At 54.7% G+C, this 12638-nt stretch overlaps 1 protein-coding gene across 10 annotated transcripts in view; it reads left to right on the top strand.

Moving 5' to 3' along the window:
- The window catches only part of GATAD2A (GATA zinc finger domain containing 2A), a 130978-nt gene extending 118810 nt beyond the window's left edge, over positions 1 to 12168 (top strand). For 8 of the 10 annotated variants that reach the window (XM_030935476.1, XM_030935478.1, XM_030935480.1 and 5 more), the window contains 5 exons: positions 2324 to 2603; positions 3723 to 4021; positions 4574 to 4648; positions 4939 to 5134; positions 8568 to 12168. In XM_030935476.1, the coding sequence (XP_030791336.1) occupies positions 2324 to 2603; positions 3723 to 4021; positions 4574 to 4648; positions 4939 to 5134; positions 8568 to 8698 (981 nt within the window). In that variant the 3' untranslated portion in view covers positions 8699 to 12168. The remainder of the gene's footprint in view (positions 1 to 2323; positions 2604 to 3722; positions 4022 to 4573; positions 4649 to 4938; positions 5135 to 8567) is intronic. The other 2 variants (XM_030935482.1, XM_030935483.1) reach the window with 2 other exon arrangements.
- The last annotated feature ends 470 nt before the right edge of the window (positions 12169 to 12638 follow it).

Consider the following 12638-nt stretch of genomic DNA (forward strand, 5'->3'; position numbering starts at 1 on the left):
GTTTCATACACCTGTGAAGTTTTTTTTTTTTTAGAGACAGAGTCTTGCTCTGTTGCCCAGGCTGGATGTAGTACAGTGGTGTGATCAAATATCTTTATTTTGAGACAAGAGTCTTCCTCTGTTGGTTAGGCTGGAGTACAGTGGTGCGATCTTGGCTCACTGCAGCCTCCACCTCCCAGGAGATACTCCTGCATCAGCCTCCCGAGTAGCTGGGACTACAGGCACCTGCCACCATGCCCAGCTAGTTTTTGTATTTTTAGTCGAGACAGGGTTACACCATGTTGGCCAGGCTGGTCCTGAACTTCTGACCTTAAGTGATCTGCCTGACTTGGCCTCCCAAAGTGCTGGGATTACAGGTGTGAGCCACCACATCCTGCCCACCCATGAACTTTTTTTTTTTTTTTGAGACAGAGTCTCGCTCTGTCACCCAGGCTGGAGTGTAGTGGCCGGATCTCGGCTCACTGCAAGCTCCGCCTCCCAGGTTTACGCCATTCTCCTGCCTCAGCATCCCGAGTAGCTGGGACTACAGGCACCTGCCACCTTGCCCGGCTAGTTTTTTGCTTTTTTTTTTTTTTTTTTAAGAGACGGAGTCTTGCTCTGTCGCCCGGGCTGGAGTGCAGTGGCCAGATCTCAGCTCACTGCAAGCTCCGCCTCCCGGGTTCACGCCATTCTCCTGCCTCAGCCTCCGGAGTAGCTGGGACTATAGGCGCCCGCCACCTCGCCCGGCTAGTTTTTTGTATTTTTAGTAGAGACGGGGTTTCACCGGGTTAGCCAGGATGGTCTTGATCTCCTGACCTCGTGATCCACCCGTCTCGGCCTCCCAAAGTGCTGGGATTACAGGCTTGAGCCACCGCGCCCGGCTAGTTTTTTGCATTTTTTAGTAGAGACGGGTTTCATCGTGTTAGCCAGGATGGTCTTGATCTCCTGACCTCGTGATCCGCCCGTCTCGGCCTCCCAAAGTGCTGGAATTACAGGCTTGAGCCACCGCGCCCGGCTTTTTTTTTTTTTTGAGATAGAGTCTTGCTCTGTCGCCCAGGCTGGAGTGCAGTGGTGCGATCTCAGCTCACCGCAAGCTCCGCCTCCCGGGTTCACGCCATTCTCCTGCCTCAGCCTCCTGAGTAGCTGAGACTACAGGCGCCCGCCACCACGCCTGGCTAATTTTTTTGTATTTTTGTTACAGACAGGGTTTCACCATGTTAGCCAGGATGGTCTCCATCTCCTGACCTCGTGATCTGCCTGCCTGGGCCTCCCAAAACGCTGGGATTACAGGCGTGAGCCACCACGCCCAGCCCCACCCGTGACCTTTTATCCAGTCCTTTCTGTTGTCTTTGTGCCCTGAGGGTGGGCACAGACAGTCAGTGGCAGAGAAGGTGGTCTGCTCCTAGCAGGGCTTGGGGAGGCTGTGAGGGGAAGGAGTAGGGGAACTGGCTGGTCAGGGGTGACGGAGGCCTGGGTTTCATCTCGGTTGCTGAGGGGCGAAAAAACCGGCAGGCCGGTCTCTGGGAGCCTTCGTTGTAGGGTGGGACCCTGGGAAGGCATCCTGGACACCCTGCACCCCACAGTGTGGCATTTGTAAGTCACTGGGTGTGTCCATTTTCTGGGGGTGGGGTGCACAGCTTTCCTCATATTTCCAGAGGAGTCCTCAGTCCCCAAAAGCTAAGAACATTGGCATGTGGTCAGTTGTGGGTTTCGGGGAGAGCCCCATCCAGCAGTTGTGGGCCTGGTGGAGACAGTCAAGGGTCTGCTTCTGGGATCCAGGCAGGACTGTGAAGTGGCACTGGAGCAGCGAGGACTAGGTGGAGGGTAAGGGGAAGAGGTTGGCCTAGGAGCTGCTTCCCCATCACCCCATAAGAACTTGGGGACTACCTCAGACATTAGCATCCCAGGGGAGCATGTGCAGAGAGGCTCATGGGGGTGCTGCGGTGAGCACTCTCATACCCTGCGAGAAGGCAGTAGGCCAGGCCGCAGCCAGAGGACAGTGTCCCTGGTGGGCAGGGTGGTGACCCACGTGGGTGCCCTCACATTCACATGACAGAGCGCAGCAAATTATAGATTTTAAGTGTGTGCGGTGTATCTGGTAAACCTTTGCGTGCGTGTGCAGATGAGCAGTCGCCTCCTAGGGTGGTGTGTTTCTCGAAGCTCTCCCTGCTGCCCTGGCTTCTAAGAGCCTGTTACCATGGCTGGGTTCACTTTTGTAAGGATGCCATCATCAAGGGGACTGGTTAGTCAGTGCAGTTGAAGGGACCTCGGGCATGGGGGCACTGGGGAACATTCCTCTGGGCAGGCACACAGAGCGCCCTGACTGAGTTCTTGTCTCCCAAAGCCTACCCCAGCATCACTGAAGGGGACGACAGCCACCTCCGCTCAGGCCAACTCCACCCCCACTAGCGTGGCCTCTGTGGTCACCTCTGCCGAGTCTCCAGCAAGCCGACAGGCAGCCGCCAAGCTGGCGCTGCGCAAACAGCTGGAGAAGACGCTACTCGAGATCCCCCCACCCAAGCCCCCAGCCCCAGAGATGAATTTTCTGCCCAGCGCCGCCAACAACGAGTTCATCTACCTGGTCGGCCTGGAGGAGGTGGTGCAGAACCTACTGGAGACACAAGGTGCGTGGCGTGGACCCAGCGAGGTTGCTTCCACCTCTGGCCTCCAAGGGTGCCCCCTGGGTTCTTTCCAACACACAGCAGAGGCTGGGTCAGGGCTGCCTAGCCAGGAGGGTCTTGGGTGGGCTTGGCAGGAACACCATCAGTGCCACTGTGGAGTCTGGACACTGTCCTCTGGTTGGGGCCTCTGAGAGCTCTCAGGGCCCAGGGGGACGGGCAGTAGTGGCCCCATGATGTTGGCATGTGGTGGAGTACAGGTGAGGGTGCACATCTGTGGGAGACTGACGGGGTTGGCCTCCACAATTGGCTCTCAAACCAGTGTGGGGTTGTGACACACAGGCAGAACCTTCCAGAGCCTCGAGTGCTCCCAGCTTCTGCGGAGGGAGAGGGACAGCCCACCCCATTGCCCCCGCCTGGGCAGGCTTGCACAATCACCCTCTTCAGGGGCAGTGTGGAGTGCACCTTGTCCTGGGGGATTTAAGAATAAAAGGGCATCTACGGGGTGATCAACACAGCATTGGAGACAGCCAGGCGGGTGGATCTGGGTGGCCGAGTCGGCCCCCAGGGAGCCCCTGCTCCCTGGACGTGGAGACCAAGGATGTTTCTGCCTACAGGTTGAGGTGGGGGTGACACGAGTAGGCCAGGAGGCTGAGTCCTCTTCTGGTGACTGCATCAGACCCTCAGAGCAGAGGAGTGGGCAGGACTGTGAGGGGCCCAGGGCAGGGGCAGTCTCCTCCTCAGGACATGGGACATTTGGGGGTAACCCCTCCTAAGAATGAACTGAGCACCTCAGCACCCACAAAGCACTGGCTGGGTGACTTGCCTGTCACCCTTATTAACTCGTACATAACCTAGGGTGCCCACCACATCGAGGCACGGCCTGGCATAGTCCTTGCTGGTCCTCGGTGTCATGTCCAGTGGTGGGTGGGACAGGAGACCGACGTTTTCTGAAGCTGTTCGGCCTTGGCTGGCCCCATGTCCACATGTCATTGGTGCCCAGTAGGCAGTTGCAGAACGAACAGACTGCGGCGACTGAGGCTCCAGCATCCTGGGCTCGGGGCGGCCAGGGCCCTGACTGTCATCCTGTCTCTCTGACCTGAGCCACGTGCTGTCTGCTTGCAGCGGGCAGGATGTCGGCTGCCACTGTGCTGTCCCGGGAGCCCTACATGTGTGCACAGTGCAAGACAGACTTCACGTGCCGCTGGCGGGAGGAGAAGAGCGGCGCCATCATGTGTGAGAACTGCATGACGACCAACCAGAAGAAGGCGCTCAAGGTGGAGCACACCAGCCGACTGAAGGCTGCCTTCGTGAAGGCGCTGCAGCAGGAGCAGGAGATTGAGCAGCGGCTCCTGCAGCAGGGTGCAGCCCCTGCACAGGCCAAGGCCGAGCCCGCTGCCGCCCCACACCCCGCGCTGAAGCAGGTGAGCCTGGCCTGCTGCCGGCAGCACCAGCCCTGGGAGGCAGAGGCCGTTCTGCGATCCCCCCCACACCCGCGCTGCGCCGCCTGATTGTTAACTGCGCATCTAAATTGCAGTTAATGGTGGCGTTGGGCGGTGAAAACACTAATTTGCAGTGTCTTTAGATTTTGTAGCTCTCACTCACAGGCTGCCGGCTGACAAGTACTGCTTGTCTCCAAGGACTTTTCTGAAAGCCACGTTGAGATACCAAAGGGGCATTTGGAAGAAATGTTCTTGCTAAATTTGGAGAGAAACAAGTTTGATATCAAGTTTTTTGTTCTCGTGTTGTTTTATTTTAATGTTTCTCCTTCCCACCCTCTGTAGACCCGAAGCTCCCTTTTGGCAATTTTTGTCTTCTTGGAAGTTCTTTGCAATTCACTAAACACATTTCCTCAAGATCCCCATGCAGCGCCTAAAGTCCCCGGGGGACGGGCCTGTCCTGTGGGGCTCCCCCTCGGTCACTCTGGGCCAGTCAGCGGACGGCACTGACTTCGCTTTTAACCCCCATTTGTGTAGGTCATAAAACCCCGGCGTAAGTTGGCGTTCCGCTCAGGAGAGGCCCGCGACTGGAGTAACGGGGCTGTGCTACAGGTCAGAACCGCGCCGGGCGCCGGGAGCCCCGCGCCCCCACCGCAGCCCGTGACCACGTCAGTCGCCGACTGTCACGCTGCCTCTTCTATCTGTCTCTCCCTCTGTTTCTGTTTCTCTCTCTCCCCTCCCCCACCCCTCTGTGTAACTTACCTGGTCTCCTGATTTTGGACTTTAGGGACCCCGTGTGGGTGGGAAGAGGTCAGCCAGAGCAAGGAGAGGCTGCGCTGAGTGTCTCGCCCGCTGCTGTCTCTTTCCCTGTGTGAGCCGTTGCCCCCCTCTCTCCACTGCAGGCCTCCAGCCAGCTTTCCCGGGGTTCGGCCACAGCTCCCCGAGGTGTCCTGCACACGTTCAGTCCATCACCAAAACTGCAGAACTCAGCCTCAGCCACAGCCCTGGTCAGCAGGACCGGCAGACATTCCGAGAGAACCGTGAGCTCCGGCAAAGGCAGCGCCACGTCCAACTGGAAGAAGACGCCCCTCAGCACAGGTGGGTGGCCTCTGCAGGACTCCCCAGGGGACCTACCCATTGCAGGATCCGCCCTTCCTTATCGTAAACAGAGGCACATGTGCACCCTGTAAACACTGGAAGGCCTGCTTCCCAGACTCGCTTCCCAAGCTCGACCTCCTCGGACTCTGGCTTTCTCTCCCGCCTCTAACCAGGACACCCTGAAGAAGTGACAGCCGCAAGCAGATAGGAAATAGTAACTACCCTCACTCTCTGAACCCAGGCTAAGCCTTTGACCCACAAAACGTGGACTAGGCCTGGTTCAGAGGGTGCCCCCACAGCCATCCACATGTACTCTTGTCAGCACACACCCCTGTCTTGCCCACTCAGGGTTCCCCATTTCTCTTTGTGCCGCAGTGAACATCCTTTTTTCTGTAATTGTGCCATCCATGCTGCGGTCAACACCGAGTGGTGCAGAGTAGAACAGTAATGCGGGGCAGGGGGTGTGCCCAGGGCAGGGGCCAGGCTCACCTAGGGCAGGTCGTGGAGGCCTTGCCGGAGACAGTGTTTGAAGAACAACCAGTGGGGTGAAGGCCCTCGAGTGGGCTCTCCTGAGTCAGCTGCGGCCCCACCATCCCTGGCATGGTCCCGATGGCCTGTTTATTTTCTCACGTATGTGCTAACATTAGAACAAAAGTTTAATATTTATTGTGTCCACCAAAAATGGGGAAATAAAAGGTGGTCAGGAAGGGCCAAGTTGTGGAGATGGGCACCGTCTGGGAGAAGAACCAAAGTGTCCCACATGCACCCTGAAGCCTGTGACCCTGCAGGTAGAAGAGGACAGTCATGAGACAGATCCTAGGCAGAGTGGGGGAGCCTGAGAGCCTGCTGAGCCTGCCGCTGTCCTAAGTGAGGGGCGTGCCCAGGTGCCAGGCTCTGCAGGAGCAGTTCAGGAGAGGGCAGATGTTCGGCTGCAGAGGAATGCAGGCAGCCTGGACAGTTGAGTGCGCTGTCATCAAAGGAGCCAGCCAGACGTTCTGCTCAGCAGGTTTAAGACAGCTAAGGACTCACGGGCTGGTCAGAAATTACTCTTGTGGGAAGTGTGAAAGTATAAGAAAGAAAGTAGAAGTCTAGCCGGGCGCGGTGGCTCACACCTATAATCCCAGCACTTTGGGAGGCCGAGGCGGGTGGATCACGAGGTCAGGAGATCGAGACCATCCTGGCTAACATGGTGAAACCCCATCTCTATAAAAATACAAAAAATTAGCCGGGCGTGGTGGCGGACGTCTAGTCCCAGCTACTCGGGAGGCTGAGGCAGGAGAATGGCGTGAAGCCGGGAGGCGGAGCTTGCAGTGAGCCGAGATTGTGCCACGGCACTCCAGCCTGGGCGACAAGTGAGACTCTGTCTCAAAAAAAGTAGGAGAGGTCGATAAGTGTGTGCATGTGGGCACGGTGGTGGAAGTCATCTGGAAGCCGTGTGTTTGTGTATGTGTTTGAAGTTTGAAAGGGAGCATAAAGGCATCAGTAGTTGCTGTGTCTAATGGTAGGATTAGAGGGAAAAGAAATAGTTGAAAGCACTGTTTCCTAAAAGAGTTACCCCGAGGGTTTCGAGAGAGTGCCTGGCAGCACCCAGTTGCCAGGTTTCTGGAGTGCTGCCCTTGCACATAGGGATGGTTCCTAAGAACATTTGACCTGGGAACACTTCTTCCACAAGATGTATTAGCCACCACTAAAAATACTCTTAGGGCCAGACGTGCTGGCTCTCACCTGTAATCCCAGCACTTTGTGAGGTTGAAATGGGAGGATTGCTTGAGCCTAGGAGTTTGAGACCAGCCTGGGCAACATGGTGAGACCTTGTCTCTACAAAAAAATAATTAGCCAAGCACATGGTGTGTGTCTGTGGTCCCAGCTACTCAGGAGGCTGAGGGAGGAGGATCGCTTGAGCATGGGAGGTTAAGGCTGCAGTGAGCACTGATTGTGCCACTGCACTCCAGCCTGGGCAAGAGTGAGACCCCATTTCAAGGGGTCTGGGGCAGCCCTTACCCTTTGCCCAAAAATCCTACATGTGCTGGGTGGGGGCATTTATTTATTTTCCAATTATAAAAGTGATATTTGTCCATCATGGAAATTTGGAAAATACAGAAAGAAAAGACTATGGCAATGGGTTTTCCCCAGTGTCTCCTCTTCCCTTGAGGGTCCTTTGTGGAAATGTGTGCCTTGCGTTGGCTAGTTTGTGTGTTAATGAGAGACCCTTACTGTAAGCATTAAAATTTGAGCTGAGTCCGGGCACGGTGGCGCAAGCCTGTAATCCCAGCACTTTGGGAGGCCGAGACCGGCGGATCACAAGGTCAGGAGATCGAGACCATCCTGGCTAACATGGTGAAACCCCGTCTCTACTAAAAAATACAAAAAACTAGCCGGGCGAGGTGGCGGGCGCCTGTAGTCCCAGCTACTCGGGAGGCTGAGGCAGGAGAATGGCGTAAACCTGGGAGGCGGAGCTTGCAGTGAGCTGAGATCTGGCCACGGCACTCCAGCCTGGGCGACAGAGCAAGACTCCGTCTCAAAAAAAAAAAAAAAAAAAACTTGAGCTGGGCACAGTGGCTCGTGCCTATAATCCCAGTGCTTTGACAGGCCAAGGCAGGAGGATTGCTTGAGGCCTGGAGTTTGAGACCAGTCTAGATAATGCAAACCGCAAGACTTCATCTCTACAAGTTAAAAACAACCACCACCAAGAAAAAAAAAAAAACACTTGAGGGTAGCAGATAGGTTTTTTCCTTTTTTTTGTTTTGTTTTTTGTTTTCTGTTTTCTTCTTTTGGAGACAGCTTCTTGCTATGTTGCCCAGACTGGAGTGCAGTAGCACGATCATAGCTCACTTGGCAGCCTGGATCTCCTAGACCCAAGCAATCCTCCCACCTCAGCCTCTGGAGTAGCTGGGACTGCAGGGATGTGCCACCATGTCCAGCTGATACTTTTTAGAGATGGGGCCTTGCTGTGTTGCCCAGGCTGGTCTCCTGGCCTCAAGCGATCTTCTCGCCCCAGCCTCTCAAAGTGTTGGGATTCCAGGCTGAGCCTCCACGCCCGGCTAAGATAGTTTTTCATGGCTGCATAGTATTCCATCCTGCATTATTGTCCTGTTGCACACATTTGTTTATGGTTTTCCACTGTTCTAAGCAGCACTGTGGTCAGTGCCTTCATTTTTGTAAACACAGGTAGCTGCTGACCCTCTGATGATTGCCCTGCACTTGGGATTACCTTGGCAGAACCTGGAAATGTCAGGGCCATTGAGTTGCTACCTAAATACTCTTCAGCTCTGGGGCCTGGGATTTGAAACGTTGATTTAGTGTGGGCAGCTTCACAAGGGCTCCTGGGTCCTTAGTGTGTTTTGGGGCTGGGGTCTAGGCAGGTGTGACTGGGTTCCTCCCAGGAGTCCTCCTGACGAGGGCCTTCTCGGCTGGTTGCTCTGTTCTGTTGCAGGCGGGACCCTTGCGTTTGTCAGCCCAAGCCTGGCGGTGCACAAGAGCTCCTCGGCCGTGGACCGCCAGCGAGAGTACCTCCTGGACATGATCCCACCCCGCTCCATCCCCCAGTCAGCCACGTGGAAATAGTGCGAGCCAGGCCCCGTGGAAGACGGGCTCCCTCCTCCCCCACCTGGCCCCCAGTCTAGAAGGACCCACTGCATCACCCTCCGCTGGCTCGGGAAGACACCGTGCCAGTCCCAAGAGCGAGCACCAGCCGTGCTGCAGAGGCGAGACCTCAATTCTTGGCTGCAAAGTTTCATCAGGGCTGGGGGGCTGGTGCCGCCTCATAGGCGGACAAGGATCATCGCTGGGGGACCTTTCCCGTGGGCTTTCTTCCTTTCTCTCTTTGCCTTTAGTTTGCCCGACACCAGCAGAAAAGTGGACCTTGGGGGCTGGTTCTGCTCCCGGCCCCCTTGTTCGGCCCCTGCCGGCACACGGGCGGCTCACCCTGGACACTGTGATGCGCATGGGCAAGGCCAGCGCCCGGGGCTTCTGAACCGAGCGGGGCGTTTCGTTTTGTTTTTGCTTTTCCCCGTCTTAGGCTCCCGATCTTTGACTGCCTTCCCATGGCGATCTGTAAGTTGAAAGATTTTTTTTTAATCACCTCATGATGATGGAGTTAAAAGTAAACCGTGCAGACCCTGGGGTCCCTGTTGTGCGCTGTGTCGTCCTGCTGGCCCTGTGCCCTGGAGGGTGGGCGGCTTATGGTGCCACAGCCCCTGGCAGGGACGGCCGGCCCGCCCCGGTAACTGATGGACAGATGCAGGATGACCGAGGCAGCCCTCGCTCCAGCTGAACGCTTCCACTGCTGCTGGTTCTGGAGACCCCCGCCCCCGGACCTCCTAGACTTAGAAGAACAAACTGAAGAACAGACCCAGCCAGAGAAGCAGGGATTCCAGAAGCTGCCCACAAAGGCCAGAAGCTGCCCATGAAGGGAGGAGGAGAGGATCTGGTCGGCAGCAGCCCCGAGCAGGAAGCTGGAGTGGGGACTGTTGCGGGGTTTTTCTGTTGTGGTTTATTTTATTAAATTCTTTCCTTTTTTCTATTCATTTCGATGGACGCAATCTTAAGCCACCCTGGCCTTGTTCCTAGCAGGTGAATGTGCACAGGTGTGTAGAGGTCGGAAGGCGCCGTCCAGGTGTGCGGCGAGCCACCACGCACACGACTTCAGGATTTCCGTTTGGGTCTAGTTTAGAACCTGTCCTTAAACCTAGGGGTTGCTGTCAGGATTTGCTTTCAGACTTTTTTTGGAACTCCCTTTAGAGTCTACAAAAATGTTTTAAAAGGATCAGGTCTGCTTTTAGTTTCATTTTTGTTTCTTTCCCATCCCACTCTTTAAAAACTGGATCCATGAGGAAAGGCAGAAGCCGTTCTGTGTCTCCTTCACGCTGGGCCGGCTTCTTGGCTGGTGCGAGGGCATCCTGTGCCCACGTACATGCATGTGTCTCCGTGAGGACTGGGTTCCACCGGTCCCAATTGAGCTCCAGCCCTGGTTTTTCTACCCATGCAGTTAGGGAATTTAATTTAATTTTTTTTTTTGTAGGGCCGCCGCCTTCAAAACTGCTACAACGTTCTAATAAAGGCTCATTTAACCCCCAGGCTCCTGTCGTGTGAATATCCTCAGTCTGTAGGAAACTTTTTTGATACACCATAGAAGACCTAGTTTTGGAAAATATCATCTAATTTTTTGTTGTGCAAACCCCCAAATTTCTCACTGATTTTTGTTTTTTTGTGCATAACTTGGATGGGCTGAAGAAGGTGAGGGCAGGGTGGGGAAGGGTGGCTTTCATTCCAAGATCCAGGGATTTGGGGAAAAGGAAGGAATTTGATGTTTTTTGGGGTGGGAGGGGAGGGTGTGTTTTTTACACCAAAAAAAAAAAAAAAAAAAAAAATTCAAGAGTATGCAAGCATTTCTATTCTTCGCATTTTTCTGTGTGCCTGGCAAATAAATACCTGTCTCCTACGACCCTGAGCTGTTAGCCCTCTCTGTTCCACGACAGGGGCCAGATCTTCCAGCTCCTCCTGGAAGGAGCACCCAGGCTGGCTTCTTCCCACTGAAAGCCCTGCCCAGCAAAGCAACCTCAGTTCTATGCAGTGGCTGGGGATCAGGCATCCAGGCCAAAGTCATCTCTGCGTGCTGCAGCTTGGGTCAGCTGGGTCTGACCAGGGGGCCAGATCCGAGCCGCACCCGCCGGCCCTCAGCCCCAGCTCCAGCTCCTGACCTCTCCCAGCCTGGCCCGGCTGTCCCTCCAGGGCTGATGACTGTCAACCCGTCCTTATGGACTGCTGCCCCTTGAAAGGGAGAGGGTCAGCCCCAGGTCCCCAGGGAGTATTCCATCAGGGACAACGTACATACTGTGATACAATTTTTTTTTATAGTTTCAGGGGGCAAAAGTGTGAGATGCCTTAATCTTTCCTTCATTTCTGCTGTCTCGAGCACTCTAGCCCATTATTTCCTTTCAGTTCCTTGCAGCATAACCTCTATGATAAGCCCCAAGCGGGTTGTTGTATGATGACGTTTATGATGTTCCAGGTGAAGGCATTATTAAGTACCTCTCTGGGTGTGGGATTTGGATTCATCAGGATAGCTATTGATTGATGTTTAGGGTGTTCTACCCGCAGCAAAGCACACCCTCAAAACCGGCCAGTGCCTGGTCTTGGTCTCTCTTGAGAGCCCTACCAGGATCAGGTTCCTGCAAGCCGTCAGAATGTGGGAGCCCCCAGCCCAAATGATTGTAACTATCCCCTGTTATCTGTGACATGAACCTCCAACAGCACCTGGAAACTTCGTTCTGTCGGCTGCCCTGTAGAGAGGGCTGGGGAGATCTCAGAGTTCACACCTCACTTGTTGTAGTGGAGATGGGGGGTAGGGTTTGGAATGGCCAAGTGCCCTTGGAGCCTCCCACAGCTATGGCCGTCTTGACCTCATCCCAGGAACTCTACGGTGACATCAAGAACCATCTCTGACAAGGTCTGTAGCAGCCCTTCTCAGGGTGGAACAGTCCACAGTGCTAGTGGCTCCTGATCTTTCCTGTATCCGCGGACCTTGTTGAAGCAAAAACTTCAGGGCAGAGGGAATGGGGCGACCCAGTGGCAGCCCCACTGGGCCCCGTGGCTGCCACTCTCCTATTGGATGCAGAGGCAGGGGAAAGACTTCTCTATACAAATATTCTCATCACAGGGGTCGCCATCACAGAAGGGATGATCCTTGCTGCTCTGCCATAGGGTTTTTGATGCCGAGCTATGCTGCAGATGACGTTAACCTGAAGAACTTGGACTGAGCTTTTAAAAAAGGACAGCAAACAATTTTATAATCCTTAAAGTGTAATAGACGGTTACACTAGTGCAGGGTATTGGGGGGGCTCTTCGGGGGTGGAGGCTGTCACTTGTATTTATTGTGACTCTAAATCTTTGATAGTAAAACAAATGTAAAAAGAAATGTTTGCCACCAGATGGGAATAGAAGTTCCAGTAAGCAGGCTGGAATGGGTGGCTATACGTTGTATCACGAGGAAGTTTTAGACTCTGAAGGATAATAAATGGATGATGTGTCAACTGAACTTTTCTTTTGTCCCTTCTGCCCTGGCTTCTCTGTAGTGTTTCGTCCTAGCTTCCAAGGCAGGTTAGAGGGAGATGGAGGATGACCCTTTGTTAATTAGAGAAGCAAAGGGCGGGGTGCACCTGCTGCTGGGGCCTGATGGAGTCCCCACAGCTCCTCTCCTCTGGAGCTTTGTGGGCAACTTACCCCATGGGCTGGGAGAGAGGAATGAGAATCGGTGGGGACTGGGTGTGGTGGCTTACATCTGTAATCCCAGCACTTTGGGAGGCTGAGGTGGGTGGATCACCTGAGGTCAGGAGTTGGATACCAGCCTGGCCAACATGGTGAAACCCCATCTCTGCTAAAAATACAGAAATTGGCTGGATGTGGTGGTGGGTGCCTGTAATCCCAGCTACTTGGGAGGCTGACGCAGGAGAATCACATGAACCCAGGAAGCAAAAGTTGCAGTGAGCCAAGATTGCACCACTGC

This window comes from Rhinopithecus roxellana, chromosome 8 (genome assembly GCF_007565055.1).
Source record: "Rhinopithecus roxellana isolate Shanxi Qingling chromosome 8, ASM756505v1, whole genome shotgun sequence".
In the NCBI taxonomy this organism is placed as follows: Eukaryota; Metazoa; Chordata; class Mammalia; order Primates; family Cercopithecidae; genus Rhinopithecus; species Rhinopithecus roxellana.